The 18,798-nt window shown below is 43.9% G+C and overlaps 1 protein-coding gene across 4 annotated transcripts in view; it reads right to left on the minus strand.

The window, feature by feature from the left end:
- The window catches only part of ERN1 (endoplasmic reticulum to nucleus signaling 1), a 91,002-nt gene that overhangs the window by 36,899 nt on the left and 35,305 nt on the right, over positions 1-18,798 (minus strand). For all 4 annotated transcript variants that reach the window (XM_015120098.3, XM_001109583.5, XM_077972437.1 and 1 more), the window contains 2 exons: positions 3,948-3,981; positions 2,833-2,905 (listed from right to left, as the gene is read on the minus strand). In XM_015120098.3, coding sequence (XP_014975584.2) covers positions 2,833-2,905; positions 3,948-3,981 — 107 coding nt within the window. The remainder of the gene's footprint in view (positions 1-2,832; positions 2,906-3,947; positions 3,982-18,798) is intronic.

Genomic DNA, 18,798 nt, shown 5'->3' on the forward strand with positions numbered 1-18,798 from the left:
CAATGACTGGGTTTTGCCACATGTTTCTGAGAATCAGAAAGGCACTGCAGATTGTCCAGTCTCCTGGAGTCCTGTGGTCTCTGCTTCAAGGCCCAAGCTTGGGAAACACTGTTTGTGGAGCTGCTAAACCACAACCCAGGAAGGAGCACAAGGGAGCGATGAAGGGCATCCTCTTTAAGAACCAACTCCAACACGAGAAGACTCGGCCCTGGACATATTCCTTCACTTCTCCAGGCTCAGTTTCCACACCTCTAAAATGGGGATATCACCCACAGGGCTGCTGAGAGATTCAAATGAGATAACTTATACAACTCACTCAGCCCAGTTTCTGGCAAACAAATTGCTTAAGAAATGAGGACTACAGAGCTGTGGAGAGAAACCGACGGAGAGTAGTGTTGAAGGTGAAATACACACAGCTCTGCACAAGCTTGCCCTCCTCCCCTCTGTTTTGGTTACAGGCATTCACAAAATAATTTTAAAATAACCAAGTTAAAGCCCACAATCCACTTACAGCCTAGACAAGTGGTTCTCATCCTCGGTTGCACATGAGAATTACTTGGAAGCTTTCAAAACTTCCTACTGATGCATAATATGCAAACAGAAAAGCGCTCATCATCACACAGCTCAGTCAATGTTCACAAAGTGAACATACCCACGGAACCAGTATCCAGGTGAAGAAACAGAAGCCCCCCACTCTCTCTTGCCCCCCTTTCTAGCCATAACTCTCCAGGGTAACTATTATCCTAACTTCAAAACAGCAGAGACTCGTTTTGCCTGTTTTTGGCTTTATATAAGTGAACGGCAGTGTGTGGCCTTTTTGGTCTGTCTTGTTTTGTTCAACATGGCGCTTGCGAGTCATCTGTGGTGTGTGTCGTCAGACTGTTGTTGGTCCTCATCACTGGGCATGCCTCTTCTAGAGTTGATTTTTCCACTCCACTGTGGATGTTATTTGGCCACTCTGCTTATTATAAATGGTGCTGCTGTACATTTGGGCACGTGTCCATTGGTGAACAAACGTGCATTTCTCTTTTGTTTTTTGAAACGGAGTCTCGCTCTGTTGCCCAGGCTGGAGGGCAGTGGCACGATCTCAACTCACTGCAAGCTCCACCTCCTGGGTTCACGCCATTCTCCTGCCTCAGCCTTCCGAGTAGCTGGGACTACAGGCATCTGCCACCTCGCCCGGCTAATTTTTTGTATTTTTAGTAGAGATGGGGTTTCACCGTGGTCTCAATCCCTGGCCACGTGATCCACCCGCCTTGGCCTCCCAAAGTGCTGGGATTACAGGTGTGAGCCACCTCGCCCAACCACAAACGTGCATTTCTATTGGGTCTGTAACCTAGGAAGGCATTTCTGGGTCCTAAGGACTTTAGGACTTACTGCCAAACAGTTTGCCAAACCACTTGTGCCACACTGCACTTCCACCAGCAGTAGGTGAGAATCCTGGTTGCTCCATATCACCACCACATTTTCTTTTTCTACTTCCCTTGTTTTGGCCATTCTGGTGAGTATCAGTATGGCACTGCGACTTTAATTTGCATTTACTAATGACTAATAAAATGGAACATCTTTTCATATGTTTATGACCATTTGGATATTCTCTTCTGTCATTCTTCCACTGGGCTGTCTTTTTTAATGTACCATAGGATTTCTTCATGTATTCTGAATATGAACTTTTGTTGGATGTGTATACTACAAATACTTTGTGACCTCTTAAGAAGGAAAAGTTCTTAATTTTAATACAGTCAATATATTGATTTTTTGCTAAATTTATAGTGTTCTTTAATATCCTATTTAAGAAATCTCTACTCACTCTGAGATCATGAAGATGGTTCCATTACTTTTTTTCTTAAAGCTTTATTATTTTGCATTTCACATTTAGATGTGTGATCTATCTGGAACTGATTTTATATGCGTTGTGGGGGGTAGGAGTCAAGACTTTCATTCCTATATGGATATCCCAATTGACCTACACCATTTATTGCAAAAACACTGTAAGCTGGGTAGTGGTAGCTCACGCCCGTAATCCCAGCACTTTGGGAGGCCGAGGCAGGCGGATCATGAGGTCAGGAGGTCGAGACCATCCTGGCTAACACAGTGAAACCCTGTCTCTACTAAAAATACAAAAATTAGCCGGGCGAGGTGGCGGGTGCCTGTAGTCCCAGCTACTCGGGAGGCTGAGGCAGGAGAATGGTGTGAACCCGGGAGGCGGAGCTTCCAGTGAGCTGAGATCGTGCCACTGCACTCCACCCTGGGCGACAGAGTGAGACTCGTCTCAAAAAAAAAAAAAAAAAAGTCCTGATGACTTAGATCAATTAAATCGGGACCTTCTAGGATTGGGCTCTATGTTCTAGGTCCCAATGCTGTTTTTTCGAATTCCAGGTTATTACAATGTATAACTAAGGCTGAAAACCACTGGTTTAGATTCTCAAATGGAGATGAGGATGGAATAACACATGACTCCCCTAAGGAGTCATTGGAAGGTGGGGCAGGTGGAGACAGCATTTCCCTATATCCCTCCCTCCTAAGGTGAGGGTCACCAGTTAGAGCAAACCCTGTTCCTAACACTATATCCCCCAGTGTATGGGCTGGGCCATGAAAACCTGCTGGTCTGCATCCGTGTTTCTGAACTCTGGCACCACATTTAAAAGCTCATTTAGGAAGCTCTCTGAAAAGACTGATGCCCAAGCTCCCCTCTAGATCACTTGAATCAGAATCCCCAGGGGTTGTTTTTAAAAGCTCCGGGCGGGAGACACAGTAAGACACTGTGCAGACACACTTAAGGACTGCTGGTCTAGAACCCCTGGAGTACAAAAAGAAGCTAAATATACTCACCGTCAGGCCTTCATTATTCTTGCTTCCAAGCGTATACAGGCTGCCATCATTAGGATCTGGGAGAAAGGCAGGCCTAGAGATTAAATAATAAATATCAAAGATAAATTACAGTCCAGGGCACAGAACAACATATCAAAGCCACGCGAACCCATGATGGAGGAATAGAGAGTGGGGGGTAGTTGTGTGTGGGTGTATAAGTGAGTATATAAGACAATTCCATCCACTATTCTCTCTCAATTCAACCACAGATAAATAAAATACCCCTATGGTGGTAAACACTATCCTCGACTGGAGAAAAGCGGCCTGAAAGGAGAAATCATACAAAACCACAGAAGACAAATCATCATTTGGTCAAAGCGCTCTGGATGAAGGTAAAATATGTGAAAAGGACCCAGCAAGTCCACTTTTCAATTTCTACATCAATTGTATATAGAACTTCAGCCATTAATATTTAATAGCATAGCATGGTACATAAACAGGTAGAACAAATCTGCTTTTAGTTTTCAAGAGATATTTTTTGTTTAACTGGAGGCAATAAAAGCAGACTCTAATGGCTTGACATCAGAGAGAACCCGCCAAGGAGACAGATCAAGGTCTCTCCGTCAGTAGCTTCCCTCGAAGCAGATGTGAAGTGGTCTTTTGTCAAGTTAATCTGCTAAAGACTGAACTATAACTACAGTCCCTCAGAAACTCTTGGCTGAATTGTTCCTTTACTTAGGTTGCGCCATCATTTAAGGCTCTTACAGGCGCTATCCATCTTTTACTCCAACACACGCTCTGCAGTAGCAGGTCACATTCACCTTTTTTCTCCATGATATGACACAGCAAAGAGGAAGAGGTCCAGTCCCCCTGAGGACTTTGGAAGTTTAAGCTCAAAGCTCAACTTGAGTTTCATCTCAAATAAGCCTTTTTAAAACCACTACCCTTCTCCCCCAGGAAACTGACGACCTCCTCCTCAATACAGGCTTTCATCATAGCACCTGTAAGACTTTATATGTCACTCACTGTTATTCCTCAAACTTACACATATATGCACTCCCAGCAATTGGCCTCATAAACACTGATTGAATGAAGACTGAATTTAAGGGAAGTACTGAGCAAATCAGAAAACTTACTCTTCCACATGCGTTGGGACCTGCAGGACTGGATCTGTGCAAAAGAACAACAAAGGCATCATCAGAAACATCCCAAAATGTCAAGATTCCCAGAGGCTTCCCAGGACCAGGTCAAGTTGTACCGGTAATAACTTTCTCCCCCATGTTAACCTACATGGTCTAGTGTACGTGAAGGTTATATGCATGTTTGCATCATCATGCATATCTTTTAGAAAACATATCCACAGTGATGCAAATGTAAGCTCTGGATAGTCACCGAGGCTGGATAGAGAACTGAGACCAGAACATAACTGCTTTCAAGAAACCTGCATATAACTTGGGGGATGGATGCAGAAGGAAGAACCAGCCACCACCCACAGTGGACAAGGGGTCAGAGCATCACTATCTGACACCTCAAGGACTTCTAAAACCTAAATCATTACCTTGTCCGATGCCTGGAGTAGCTCTATATATTCCCATTAGGAAAAGTAAAACTGGTTTAAGAACTGACATCGATTGGATAGCAAATGGATACACCTCTTTGGAGCGGCAATCCTAGAGCCTCCAAGTGTTCATTCCCTTTGGCCCACCCATTGCATTTCTATAAAATCTAATTTAAAGATAATATAAAGTATAGAAAATGGTTTTTTGTTCAAAGATGTGTATGTAGCAGCATTACAAATGACCTACCCAATAATATGGTTAAATTACAGAATGTCCCCTGGGCAAAAAATTAAGGCTTCTAAGAGAGCTAATAAAGTTTTAAGACATAAACAAACCTACGCTAGTATGTTCAGGAGAAGGGATAACATTGTACATACAGTATTAATGCAACTATGGGGAAAGGCTTCAATGTACCTAACTAGATGGAAAGATCAAAAATGCTAATTGTAAATTATCCTTGTTGGGAATGCAACTCCCCCCAACCTTTTCTATATCTTAAAATTTCTGCAAGAGCAGGCATTACTTTTTAAATTGAGAATGTGTTTTTTTCTCTAAGTCAATTTTACATTTGCAGCAATTAATGGCAGAATTCTTCCCTCCCTAGATTTTCCTTGGCACAAAGCATGAGGAAGCTCCTGATTCCAGGGGCAGATGGTGGTGGCAGTGAGAGAGCATGAACACTGGCACAGCAGCACTGTGTAGTGAGAGATCTATACGTCTGCAGGCAGGAGATTCACAGCGATGAGGTATTTCCAGCAACCAAAACCCCACAGCCTTGCTATACACAACTTAAGCTCTGGGGGCAAGAACAGCAAGTATTCTTATATGATTTTGTATGCAGAATTCCAGACTCTGGAGGCTCTGCTTATGGTGACAGACAGCTGTCCAATCCATCCAATTATTGGATGAAGGAAAATCTTTTAAGCCTTATCACATGTTGACTTTGCTTAAAAGCCCAGCTCCTATACAAAGGCATATGGTGTTCACAATAACAGGTACACACACCATATGTGGTCTGTGGGCAGCAAACAAACAATTCACTAAACCAAAAACACTTTAGGAAACAGGAAGAACTTTCAGTCAGTAAGCATATGTTTATCTTCCCCATTAATCACCTCTCGGTACACTCTCACAAACAGACTGATGCAAGAGACAGGAAATAAAGGCACACCACACTCATCCTACTCAAACGAGCTAGTCAAGGTGCAATAACCCAGTTACCTTAACACGGGCCTGAAGCCACGCAAGTCAAGAAGAGCAAGAATATCATATTCCGAAGAAAACATGGCAGTAAATGGCATCTTTTTTGTTTGTTTCAGCCACTTAAAGGTATCACAGATAAACGCAGATTAAGAGGACGCAGCCAAATTCCAGCAATTCACCAGAAACAAGACATGGAGACCAATATGATTTAAATTCCTGTTCATAACCTGATCTTTGCTGTACAGTGTTTGCTCAGTCTCACAGACTTGTCTTCAGATGCAGATTTTCCAGGTTTTCTATAGCTTAGCCACTGGTCACCTGACACTGAGGCCTCAGGTCCCAAGATGTGCTCTGTACCAGGAAGGTTCCAGTTAAGATTCAGGACGTTGGCAGGAGACAGGGGAAGATTCCTGGGACAACTACATTGGTGTTTAAGAACTGTGATCTTTTTTTTCTAGGCTTAGGAGAAGATAAACTCCAGTAGGAGGACCTCATGGTTGTCTTAGCATTTCCCATCCACTCAGTAAAATAAGTACCTGGAATAAGCCTCTTCAAAGCTGCAGGCCAGGTAAAGACGCAATTATTACGACAGTTCTGACAGAGACAGACACACTGCTGCTTGGCTTCTGAAATGTAACAATGACCTAATTCTGTAAATGTTTTTCTTTAAGAATCATCTGAATTCAAGATTTGCTTTAAAATACTACAGAAAATAATTACATGGGGGTGGGGAGGACAGATAAAACAAAAAGTGGCAAGCTGTTGATAACAGTTAAAGATGATAAATGGGAACCCTGGAGTGTTATTTTACTACTCTCTGTACATATGCTTAAAGTTTTTCATATTAAAAAAGGTTAAAGAGAAAAATCTTTGGAAAGTCAGCAAAAATAAAAACAAAGAGCATTATCTGAAAATGTGCAATGAAAGAACAACATGAAAAAGTGGTTTTGATTTAATAATGAGAACTGGTATCAGGCAAGATTCTTGCTTTAAAAAAAAAAGTTTTCAGCCATATGAAAAGAAACACTGTCCTGGCTGTAGGGATGTAAACAAATACTGCTGTAAAATAAGCCACTATCTATATGGGGCCTGATAAGAATAAAAGCCAATGTCACCAAGTTGTTTTACTTTCAGAAAAAAAAAAGTTGGGGGGAGTCACTTCACAAGTATAAAAAGTGGCTGTTATGTAAGGTAAAGGTAAAGGTAAGGTTATCTGGTAAAGGTACAGATATGGGAAAATGTAGCTGAAATAAAGGTTTGGTCTCCCAGGATTAACACGGGAAAGAAACAAACCTGCTCACTGATCCCCTGGGAGCAGTCACTGGCCTCAACTCCATTCCCCGGCCCCCATCGTGTGTCCAGCTGAGGCCTGGAATGGCACAAGCTTTATACCTGCAGGAACTGACATCCTGGGTGAGGTCAGGAGATGCTCATTGCTAGGCTATTGTGCTAATCTAAATCACCTCTTTAAGCTCAAATGACAAAACAGACGTCCACATCTTTCCTTTGTCCAAGTTCATAAGGGTAAAGTTTTAAACATTTCTGTCCCCAAAAGCAGTGAATTTTTGTCCCCACTCCCTCCTCCACACAGGAAGGAACACTGCCAGCTTCTCCCTTCAGCCTTTCTTCTCACTCAGAGAGCACATGCCTCTCTTTAAACTTCCACCCTAACCACAGTGGGGTTCTAGGCTCCCCTCTCCTGGGTCCTCCCTCCCGGGTCCTCTCTCTGGATCAACTGGACACATCCACTACTTCCCACCAACACCTCAGCCTCTGCTTGCCCAAGTCACACCCTCTGTCTTTTGCCCCAGGCTGGCTTCTACTCCTGACTACCGTATTTTATTGACAGTACCACCATTCTCCTAGAAGATAGCCATGACTCAGACGACACTGTTGACATCTATTTCTCCCTAACACATGCTATCGGTTGCCAAACTCTGTGGTCTATTTCGATGCCAATCATAGTTCTGTGTCCTGTTTCCATTCCCTTCAACACCATTGGAACCCTTTGTCTTCCCTCCTCTCCTTATCTGTGTGGTCTTTGGAATCAGACAAACGAAGGTATAAATCCTGGCTCTGCCAATCACCAGCTGAATGACCTTGGCAAAGTTACTTAAGCTCGCGGAGCCTCAATTTCCTCATCATAAGGAAAAAAAAAAAATAGAGATAACATTAACCTCATGGGGCATCTCTATGTGGATTAAATATTTGTCAAGACTGTAAGTCAATGCCTTGACACTGAGAAGAGTGATCCTTTGAAAGGCATAAATCAGATTAAGCTTCTCTGTCACTCAAAATCCTTTAGTGGTTCCCCATCGCACTCAGTGAAGGTCAGTGTTTACACAGCAGCTCGTAAATCCCAAGCAGTCCCTCCCTTTCAACCTGTCACCCTCTAATAATCTCCCACTATTTCCCACACACTCCATTCCAGCCATGCCGGCCTCCAAGTATTCAACAAGCACTGCCAGGCCTGACCCTGCCTCGGGACCTTTGCACTGGCTGTTCCTTTGCTTAGGTCTTTGATCAACTGTTGGCATCTCAGAGAGGTCTCCCATGATCACCTCCTACTGCCCAGGATTTCCTACCCTTCTTCCCTGCTTAATTTTTCTCCATGTCACTTACCACCTCTGTAGTTCTGTATATTTTATTGCTTACTTAATGCCTGACTCTGGCCACTGAGGGTTGGGATTTATTTTTTTGTTATCTGCATCTTCCCAGGGATCTAAAACAATACCTGACACACAGGTGGTAACCAATGTATTTGTTGAATGGAGCAATTAAGTGTCATTTCCTGTCTTAGTCTGTTTGTGTTCCTATAAAGGAATACCTGAGGCTGGGTAATTTATAAAGAAAAGAGGTTTATTTGGCTCACGGTTCTGCAGGCTGTGCAAGAAGCATGGCACTAGCATCTGCCTCTGATGAAGGCTTCTGGCTGCTTCCACTAGTGGCAGAAGGCAAAGGGGAGCTGGCGTGCACAGAGATCGCAGGGCAAGAGAAGCAGCAAGAGAGAGGGGAGAAGGTGCCAGGCTCTTTTTAACAAGCAGCTCTCACAGGAACTAACAGGGTGAGGACTCACTCACTACAGTGAGGACAGTGCCAAGGCATTCATGAGGGATCCACCCCCAAGACCCAAACACTTCCCATTAGGCTCCACCTCCATCACTGGGAATCAAATTTCAACATGAGGTTTGGAGGGTCAAATATTCAAACTAGAGCAGTTTCTTTCCTACTTCCACTCTTGCCCAGCCTGGAAATCCATTGGTGATCACTTTTAATAATCCAGCAGATAAGCTCTACTCACCCTGAACCCAGGATCTGCATAGCAGTCCCTGTTCCTCCACCCAGGCTTCTGAGCACGGCTGTAGAAAATACTGCGATCATTTGTGGAGATACCATCATACACCGTTATCTCCATGGTGTGGCCAGCTAGGCCCCTGCCACTAGGAGATCCCTCACCCTGTAGCTGGTATTTCAAACTACTCCTTGCCTCAAGGTCCCTGTCTCTCCACAAATGACTCTGCCTTCTGTGTTATAGGGGAAATTAAGGGAAACTGAGTGAGCTCGCTGAAACTTCCTACCCTTTGCATTCTACATTTGCTCAGCTCCACCCTTCCTTTCACATCTCTATAAAGGGACAATGCTTTTGTCTTCTCACTCATAGGTATTTCACACTCACACTAGATCCTGTCTCCAAGGATCTTCAACTCCTCCTTTGCCTGTAAATACAAAAACCCCTTGGCTCTGCCCACTCTTCTGTACACTCTCCTTTTCCTCCAAAATGCATCCATTTTAAGTTTACAGTTCAATGAATCTTGAAAAACACACACACCAATGTAACTCTCTTTACCATCAAGATACAGAACATTTCCATCACCCTAAAACATTTTTTCATATCCCTTTGGATTCAACACTCCCGAATCCTGCTCCAGATAAGCACCAGTTCATTTTGTTTGTTCTAAAATTTCACAAATGACCACGTCATAGATACTCATTTGTGCCTGGCCTCTTTATTTCACATAATATCTTAGATATACATCCATATTGTTGTGTGTATCATAGTTCGCTCTTTTTATTGCTGAATAGTATTCTACTGTAAGAATTTACCACAATCTGTTTACCTATTTACCTGCTGAGGGACATTTGAGTTGCTTCTATTTTTTTGGCTGGTGTGAATAAAGCTGCTGTGAACATTTGTGTATGAGTCTTTATTTGGACCTATTTTCATTTCTTTTCTTTTTCTTTCTTTCTTTTTTTTTTTTTTTCTTTTGAGATGGAGTCTAGCTCTGTCGCCTAGGCTGGAGTGCAGTGGCACAATCTCAGCTCACCGCAACCTCCACCTCCTGGGTTCAAGTGATTCTCCTGCTTCAGCCTCCCGAGTAGCTGGGACTACAGCGTGCACCACCACACCCAGCTAATTTTTGTATTTTTAATAGAGACGGGGTTTCACCTATTGGTCAGGCTCGTCTTGAATTCGTGACCTCATGATTCACCCGCCCTGGCCTCCCAGAGTGCTGGGATTACAGGTGTGAGCCACTGTGCCCCGCCCAATTTTCATTTCTTAAAACACTTAAGGAGGAGGACTGGCTGTATCATATTGTTTACATTTGGCAAGAAACTGACAAACAGTTTGCAAAAGTGGTAGTACTGTTTTATATTTCCACCAGCAATGTATTAGAGTTTCCTATGGAATTTTCAGAATGTTGATTCCTAGGTTCCTCCCCCAGGAAGCTGACTTTGTAGATAGAGACAGGGAATTTGCCTCTATAACCCAAGCTGGGTGACTGAGCCATGCAGGAAAACTACACTGCTCCGAATCCTCTGTTCCACTTTCCTGCCTTCTTACCTTCCTCCACTCACTGCCCTCTGGCCCCTACTCTCAGAATAAGATCAGAACTACTACTGTCAAGTTCCCGTGACCAAAACCAACACTTGCAAATCCTCCACATGGCATCTGACGATGTTCTCCCTTGGACTCCTGACCCAGTCCCACTTGCAACTGCTATGGCTGTCTCAACCCAAGGCCATATCCCCAGGACCTGCTCCTCGGTTCACATTCCCCAGATTGGCTGGTGGGTTCCACTTCCACCCAGTCGCACAATTTAGAAACTCAGTTAGAAAGTCCCCAAACCAGTCCCTTTTAAGTGCACCTCTAGCAGTGATTGCAAATGTCCTGGGTTGGCCCTTTTGAAAAGTATTTAAGGGAGAGGGACGGGGATTACCACGTGCTGATCATTACTGAAGCTGGGCGCTGGGTACATGGTTTCATGATACTACTCTCCTTAATTTGGGGTATGTATAAAGTTTTTATAAAATGAAAAGTTAAAAGAAAAAAAGAAGTTAAAAACAGAAGCTATTTAAGGCAAACATCTGCAATAGGTTGGAGAGAATGGCCTGTTCCTCCTGCTCTCACCTGTGGCATAATTCTGGAAAGCCTGCTCTTCCAGTTGCACGGGCCACAGAGACTGAAGGGAAACCCATGTTAAGAGCATGAAGGACCCCATCAGGACCATCCCAGGCTTCCCTAAACGCAGGGTTGGCAGAATTCATGAGGGAATGGGGAAAACATGGGGTGGTAAGTCAGCTGAACAGAAAAATATCTTTGATGAAATCAACCAAAATTTAAATAATTGTTTCAAACCAGACTTCAAGATTGATGGCCTCTCTCTGGAGGTAGCTCTGGGCACACTTCCTTCCATGTAGGAAGAAATAAGATCCCTTTGATTACAGAAGCCACAAGAACAGGTTGCTCACTTGACTGGAGCTCAAGGAGCCTTGTAAGATCCTTCTCTTCTCTCTCCCAGATGAGCACGGATATTTCTGGAACATACTGCTTTTGCTTTTCCGGTAGAATCTAGATGACCTCTGGCTTTATCGCCCTCTTCCACCTTGTTCTTTCTGACCCCATCTGACCACCTTTCTGACCCCCATAACACAGCATTGGAAATCCGCTCTCTCTCCTATACAGCTAAGATATCACCACACAGTTAGGAAGTCCCCAAACCAGTCCCTTCTAAGTGTACCCCTAGCAGTGATTTTAAGTATTCTGGGTTGGCCCTTTGAAAGGTATTTAAGGACCCAAAGAGCAGAGATGAAGTCTCAACTGCTTTGTAGTCTGTGTAATCCTCTACACGCACACACCCCCATTACCCCCCACCCCAGGAGGAAGAGGACTGACAATCCTGCTACTAGTAACTTTCTGTTGAGATGGGCCAAACACATCTCAGAAACAATTGTCAGACATCTGCTTCAGCTGGGTTCTCTGTTAAGTGCCATGCAGGATAAAGAAGGGAGCTTATGGTTTGAGTTACAAAGCTAATATACAAGAACCATACATAACGAACTGCTAGAACATGGGGCACGCACCACAGGCTTTCCTAGGTGGGGACCAGAATACTTGGAGCAGAAAACTCTCATAAAGGCAGCTGGCCCCGAGCACAGGGATGACAAGAAAACATGAGTGAAAAACTGTCACTGTGTTCACGGGACAGAGGATGCAGGCTCAGCAAATGTGACATGTTCCTCCTGAGGAACAACACAAATGAGGCTGGACTGTAGGTAGTGACACCATGGGGAAGAAAGCCTTGAAAACTTTGTGATGTGGAATAGTCCAACTGGAAGCCTCTAAGAAAAAGAAGAATGTGGGCCGGGCGCGGTGGCTCACGCCCGTAATCCCAGAACTTTGGGAGGCTGAGGCAGGCGGATCATGAGGTCAGGAGATCGAAACCATCCTGGCTAACACGATGAAACCTCATCTCTACTAAAAATACAAAAAATTAGCTGGGCGTGGTGGCGGGCGCCTGTAATCCCAGCTACTCAGGAGGCTGAGGCAGGAGAATGGCGTGAACCCGGGAGGCAGAGCTTTCAGTGAGCCGAGATTGCACCACTGCACTCCTGCCTGGGTGACAGAGTGAGACTCAGTCTCAAAAAAAAAAAAAAAGAAAAAGAAAAAAGAGAAAAGTGACACAGGGTGAGCATCCCAAATCCGAAAATCCAAAATCTGAAATGTTCCAAAATCTGAAGCCTGAGCGCCAACGTGATGCACAAAGGAAATGCTCATTGGAACATTTTGGATTTCAGATTTTCAGATTTGAGATGTTCAACTGGTAATTATAATGCAAATATTCCAAACCTGAAAAAATCCAAAATCAGAAACACTTCAGGTCCCAAGCATTTCAGGTAAGGGATACTCAACCTATACAAGCCTCTGAAGGCTAGTTAGATAGGCGGGCATCAAGGCACAAAATGAAGGAAAAAGGGGAGAAGGAATCACAAAGGTGCTACAACAGACAGACACGAGTCGGGGAGGAGGGACGAGTGAAGAGCGGAGTCAGAAACAGACGGGAGGGATAAGAGTGTCAGCAAAACGGAGCCCTGTCTAGATAAATGCAGTGGGAGAAAGGAATGAGTTAAAGGTGACATGGAGATTTTAACCGTGGCTGACAGGTAACAGTGAAACTAGAAAGGCGTAGTCTGAATGAGGTAAACAACAGCTATTTTCTCAAGAATGTGTTTCAGGTTCTAACACTGTTTTCTTATTTAAAAAAAAAAAATTACTGGCAGAAACAAAGTCATTCACCCTTCCTTAACTCAAACCTTCAGTCTCCCAAATATGTTTCATACATTCAAGTGGCCCAATTAGGGAGTATTTCTCCCCAATGGCAGCTCATTCCTTCCCTCCAGAGAAAAAGCACTTCATTAACCTAAGCCATAAACTCCCATTAAAGCTGTTAGGTCCAAATTGTAAGATAGAAAGTCTCAGACATTCTTTACAGTTCAGCTGTCATGAGGAAAGTATTTTTTTTAAGACATCTAATCAAAAGCTACCCAAATTCTCATCTCAGCAGAACCGGAAAAGGATGTAACAAGTTTTCTTTGGAGGTAACCTCCATAAGTCATTAAATGTCACATTTGACAAAGATGATCACGTAGAAATGACCAAGTAATTCAGAAAACTGCCCATACTAAAGGCAGCTGAATTCTACTGCGTTCTCATTCATCTTCACCTTGGCAGAAGTAACTCAGGCCAAAAAACACACTGAACGTTATAATCAATCATGAAGGCACTGAAGACAATTCAACAGTACAGCCTGTGTCCAAGTGCCTCTCAGGATGCCATAACTTCACAGAATTCATTCCTGAGTGATGGGGTGCCATCGAACAAGATGCTCAAAAGTGAACAAAGGGACAGGTAACTAAGTTACAGACAAAATAAGGCACTTTATCCATGTACTTCAACAATCACAACTATATTCCAACACACACCAACCAATGCTGCAAAGATGACTCATCAGAGCTGAGATCCACACTACTACGTGTGTAGCAGCCGCTAAGAGGAGCCATCTGAAATGAGAAATGCATTACTCTGAAGCAAGTCCCAAAAATAAGGGAGGAAAGTGAGTGGGGCTGCAGGAGAACAAGGCTAGTTACAAGCCAGTCCCTGTTGAAGCTGAGTGATGAGTACATGGGGGTTCTTTATATAATACTTCTACATTTGGGTATGTTTTAAACTTTCTATGTTTAAAAGTAAAATACAAAAAAAGAAAGAACCAACACATTATCAAGATGCTCAAAAGCAAAAACAGGTTTCTCTCACAGTCCCTCTCATAAAACTTAATTTTCAATCCTTCACAAGAATGGAGAAGAAACAAACACTTTTCTTATATTTAAGCAGTGAGGTAGAAAGGTAGATGATGCATATTGTAAGCCTAGAAAAGTCCTTGAGAGAAAACAGATTAGATCTGTTAACAAAACATCATCACTTTCCACAATTTCCCATTCTTATGTTTCCATTGCACTTCTGAGGACGGATCTCCAACTCTTCCAGAGTCACACACACACTGCCTAAAGCGCAGGACAGAAAAACCAACCACCAAAAGCCATGCAAAACTCAAGATTAGAAACCACAACCGGAAACTGTCATGACTATGATACAAGCAACAAATGATTCATCCTGAGAAGGCAGTCAAGTCCCATCTGTTTCTCAGGACTCCCAAAAGACGTCCAGGCAGAAGAGTTCTGGGACCCAAGACAGCATCAAGTGCCTCGGACATTTACTGAGCATCCTGGCTGCCCAAAGCCCCAGCAAGGAGGTAGAAATCCACTAGGAAGCAAATGAGAACAAAAATTTACAACACAAGCCAGAAGTGCCACAACAGAGGGTGCAGAAAAGCACCTCCAGAACCCAGACAAAAAAGTGGCTCACCCTGCTTGAGAAGCCAGGGAGGCAATCTGGGAAGGGGTCTTCACAGATGAACAGGAGCTTGTCTAACATTGCAGGCTGCTGGGGGAAAGGGAGCATGAGCAAAGGCCAGAGCTCTCCAAGGCCTGGTAAGGAGTTACATGGCTGCAAGAAGGGCACTTGCTGGGCAAGGGAGGGAGCCCAGGGAGTTGGGGCAGGGGGCGGTGAGAGACCATGAACGGCCTCGCACATGCACTAAGGAGCTTAGACTTGACCCTGTGGAGCAGCACTTCTCAAACTAGCAGGGGTGAAGGGCCAGCTGTTGAAATGGTCAACCTATCATGGATGATGCTCACGCTCCCTATTTGTCCTTTCCTCATCATTCACAGGTAACACACCACACACACTGGCACAGGCGCAATGCCACCACTATAGACAACACCAAGAGCATTTCAGCAGGCAGGGTACAGCTAGGTCCAATTGGTCTTTTTGGAGGGTACATCTGAGGGCAGTATGATGAGTGAACGAGAGGGCTAAGGTGGGGAAGGGGCATGGATGGTGGTCAGGAAGCTGTTGCATTCACCTAGGAAATGAATGCCAAGAGCCTGGCTAAGGCACCAGCAATGGGGCCAGATAGGAGGAGTCAGGTTTGCAGGGTCCTTCCCAGTCTACATGACAGGGCTTGGTGACCACTGGGCATCAAGGGGGAAGTAGCACAGCATCATTCTATTTTCTCTAGTTTCTAGACTGCTTGGTCGTGATTCTGTCGGCACAGGGAGGAACTGTGGCAAGAGGCACAGGTTTAGAAAGAGACACTCATGTGAGAATCAAATTGTCTTCAAATTTCAAATAACTTTGTTCTGACTCTTCCCTCCAAAGAAATCTCCAGTATTATGTCCTGTTCTGTTCACCTGCTGTATACTCAGAACCTAGAGTAGTATCTGGATAGCTTTATCATTTATCTAAATGTCCACTCAAGGGACATCTCAGGAGTCTGGGCCCAGCTGGCTAGGAGAGGAGTCATACTGCATATTTAGCAGATTTTTATGATTATTAAAGAATGGTTCTAATTTGACCCAGCCCTTCATGCCTACTATTATTGGAAAGGAGACAGAAGATAAGGGAGCATGGTTACTAAAGAATAACCTGTAATTTGATGGGGATTTGAGTGTTAAAAATCAGTATTAACTAGTATTTCAAGGTGAGCTCAAGAAGCCCTACACCAGCCCTGGAAATACTAAAGAAAGTCCTCTCAACTCCATCAGGCCAAAGCAAGCTAATCTAAAACAAAACGTGATGGCAACATTCTCAGTTTGCATTTGGTCTAAAAGTACACAGATGAAATGTATTCAACTATATTCACTGGTGAGGTTTTAGAGAAAGACAGACTACAGTTACAAAATCACTGCTTAGAAGGATGGCCCCTAAAGCAAAACGTCACAACCCAAATGAGTTCCAGAAAATAAAACGCATTTTCTCTGTTAGGTATAATTTGCCACTATGGTGTAAGAAATCTCCATTTCTGGGAACCACAACACATTTGACTGAGGAACAAAAGCACCTGCCAAACCAACACAGAAAGAAAAAAAAAAAATGTCCAGTTTGTTGGCTCCTGAAAAAAGTAAACAGCCGAATGAAGTCGCAGGCCTCTATTCTGAAGAACCCCAGCGTAGTAAGTTAAAGGTACGTGTTTGCATCAGTAAGTTTATTCCATTCAACTCTGAATCCCTCCTTGAGACTCAGACCCAGGCTAGTATCCTCTCTTGTGTGGACTAGTGCAATACACCCCTGCCTCGTCTCCCAGCTTCTTCCTGGCCCCATCTGTTCAGTTTCAACACAGTACTTGTTGATCTTGTAAAGTGGAGGCCATGTGCCTTACTCGGCTCAGACTACTGTAACAAAATATCATAGACTAGGGGGCTTGAACAACAGACATTTATTTCTTATGGTTCTGGAAGCTGGAAGCCTGAGATTGGTTTCTGGCGAGGGCTCTCTTCTTGGCTTGCAGACAGCCACATTCTCACCATGTCCTCACATGGTGGAGAGAGAATGAACAAGCTCTGGTCTCTCCCTTCTCATAAGGACACTCATCCATCCTAAGGGCCCCACCTTCATGATTATCTCCCAAAGGCCCCATCTCCAAGTACCATCACACCGAGGGCTAGGGCTTCAGCTTATGAATGGCAGTGGAAGGATGACACAAATATTCAGTCCAGAACAACAGGGCATGTCACTCCTTGCCTCAGGTTCCTCCAATGGCTGAGAAAAAGCCAATGTCCTCACACCAGCCGCTAGGCCCTACACCAGTGGTATCCATAGGGAGGGCACAGCTCCCTAGGGAACACTTGGGAAATCGACGAAGGTATTTTCTGGTGGTCACAGAGACTAGGGGACTTTACAGGCACTAAGTGTGGGGGACCAGGGATGCTAGTGGTCCTGCACAACCAAGGATTGCCCTGCATCTGCATGCCACTCTAATGTCCTGCCAGACATTCTCACGGGTCAAAACCCTTTACTAATTATCTGAGCCTACAGTCTGTTTTACACATAAGCACAAATGTACTTTTTCATAATATACTGAATTTTCTCCTAATGTAACTACTGTGTAAGGCAGGTAAGGCTATACTTCCTTTGTTTGAAACACTACCAAGAACAGTTCACCATCTTGGAAATCCAGTTGCCATGGCTATGGTGGTAAACTGTCCTGCCCTTGTCTCCATCTGCATCAACAGGCACAGCATTTGCTCATGGGGGGAGTGTCAGTGTGTGCCTGAGCAATTACATGTTACATCTATGTGATTAAAAATTACTTTCCTATTATTTGTTTTAGATTACCTGTTCGGTAATATGTTTATTTCTTTTTGAAACTGTGTATATGTAGTTTACTGACTATACATTTTGTTTCAATAAGCATCTTTATAGTAAATATTAAGTAAAGGAAGTGCTGGGTCCCTCCTGCCCTGTATGGCTGGCCCATCTCTCTCTGAGTTGATCTCCTTCCACTACGTCGACTCTGTGCTCCTCCTCTACCATGCCAGGGATACTCCTACCCTTTTTTTTAAGGACACTCTGCCTTTGACCCACTATGCCTGCTGTCTACAAGACTTCCTTGCCTCCTTGAGCTCTTGTTCAAATGATACCTCCTCAGTGGTGCCCTCCCTGTTTAAAACTGCAGACTCCCACCCCAACCTGGCACTGCCCATTCCATGTCCCCACTTCATTTTTTCTCCAAACCTCTCGTCACTACTAAGTAACTGATTTCCTGTTTTCCCACTAGAATGAAAGCTCTATGATAAAAGGTTTTTGCGTGTTTTGCTCACTTGCTGTATCCTCAGGACTTAGAGTAGCATCTGGATACCTTTATCATTTATCTATATTTAACAATTTAGAAAGATGTTGAAATCTTTAGTTATAACCACAAGATTAAAATTAAACTGAAAACTCAGGGTATCTACACATTACTATCTTTAATCTTTGTATAGAAATATAAGTTAAGGCCACTGGTATCCAGGGCTGAACTAAAACAAGCCAGTTTATTCTCAGAAAAACAGACTTAGATCATCATGAATACTACTGGAAATTATTAGGCTGGGCACGGTGGCTCACATCTGTAATCCCAGCACTTTGGGAGGCAGATCACTTGAGGCCAGGAGTTTGAGTCCACCCTGACCAACATGGTGAAACTCTGTCTCTACTGAAAATACAAAAATTAGCCAAGCATAGTGGCGCATGCCTGTAATCCCAGCTAGTCAGGAGGTGGAGGCACAAGAATCACTCAACCTGAGAGGCAAAGCTTACAGTGAGCCAAGATCACACCACTGCACTCCAGCCTGGGCAACAGAGGGAAACTCTGTCTCAAAAAAAAAAAGAAAATAAATTATTAGACTTTAATTGGATTTCTCTAATTCTTCCTTTAAGTGTCTTGTAACTCCTCCTCCCTAATCAGTCACTGGATTCTACTGATTCTATTTCTGGCTTGCCTCTCACCCTTCCCATCCCTCCCCGCTTTCCAGGTCTGCTTCCTGTCTCTAGTCATCCCACACACAG

The sequence above is a fragment of the Macaca mulatta genome, chromosome 16, assembly GCF_049350105.2.
Source record: "Macaca mulatta isolate MMU2019108-1 chromosome 16, T2T-MMU8v2.0, whole genome shotgun sequence".
In the NCBI taxonomy this organism is placed as follows: Eukaryota; Metazoa; Chordata; class Mammalia; order Primates; family Cercopithecidae; genus Macaca; species Macaca mulatta.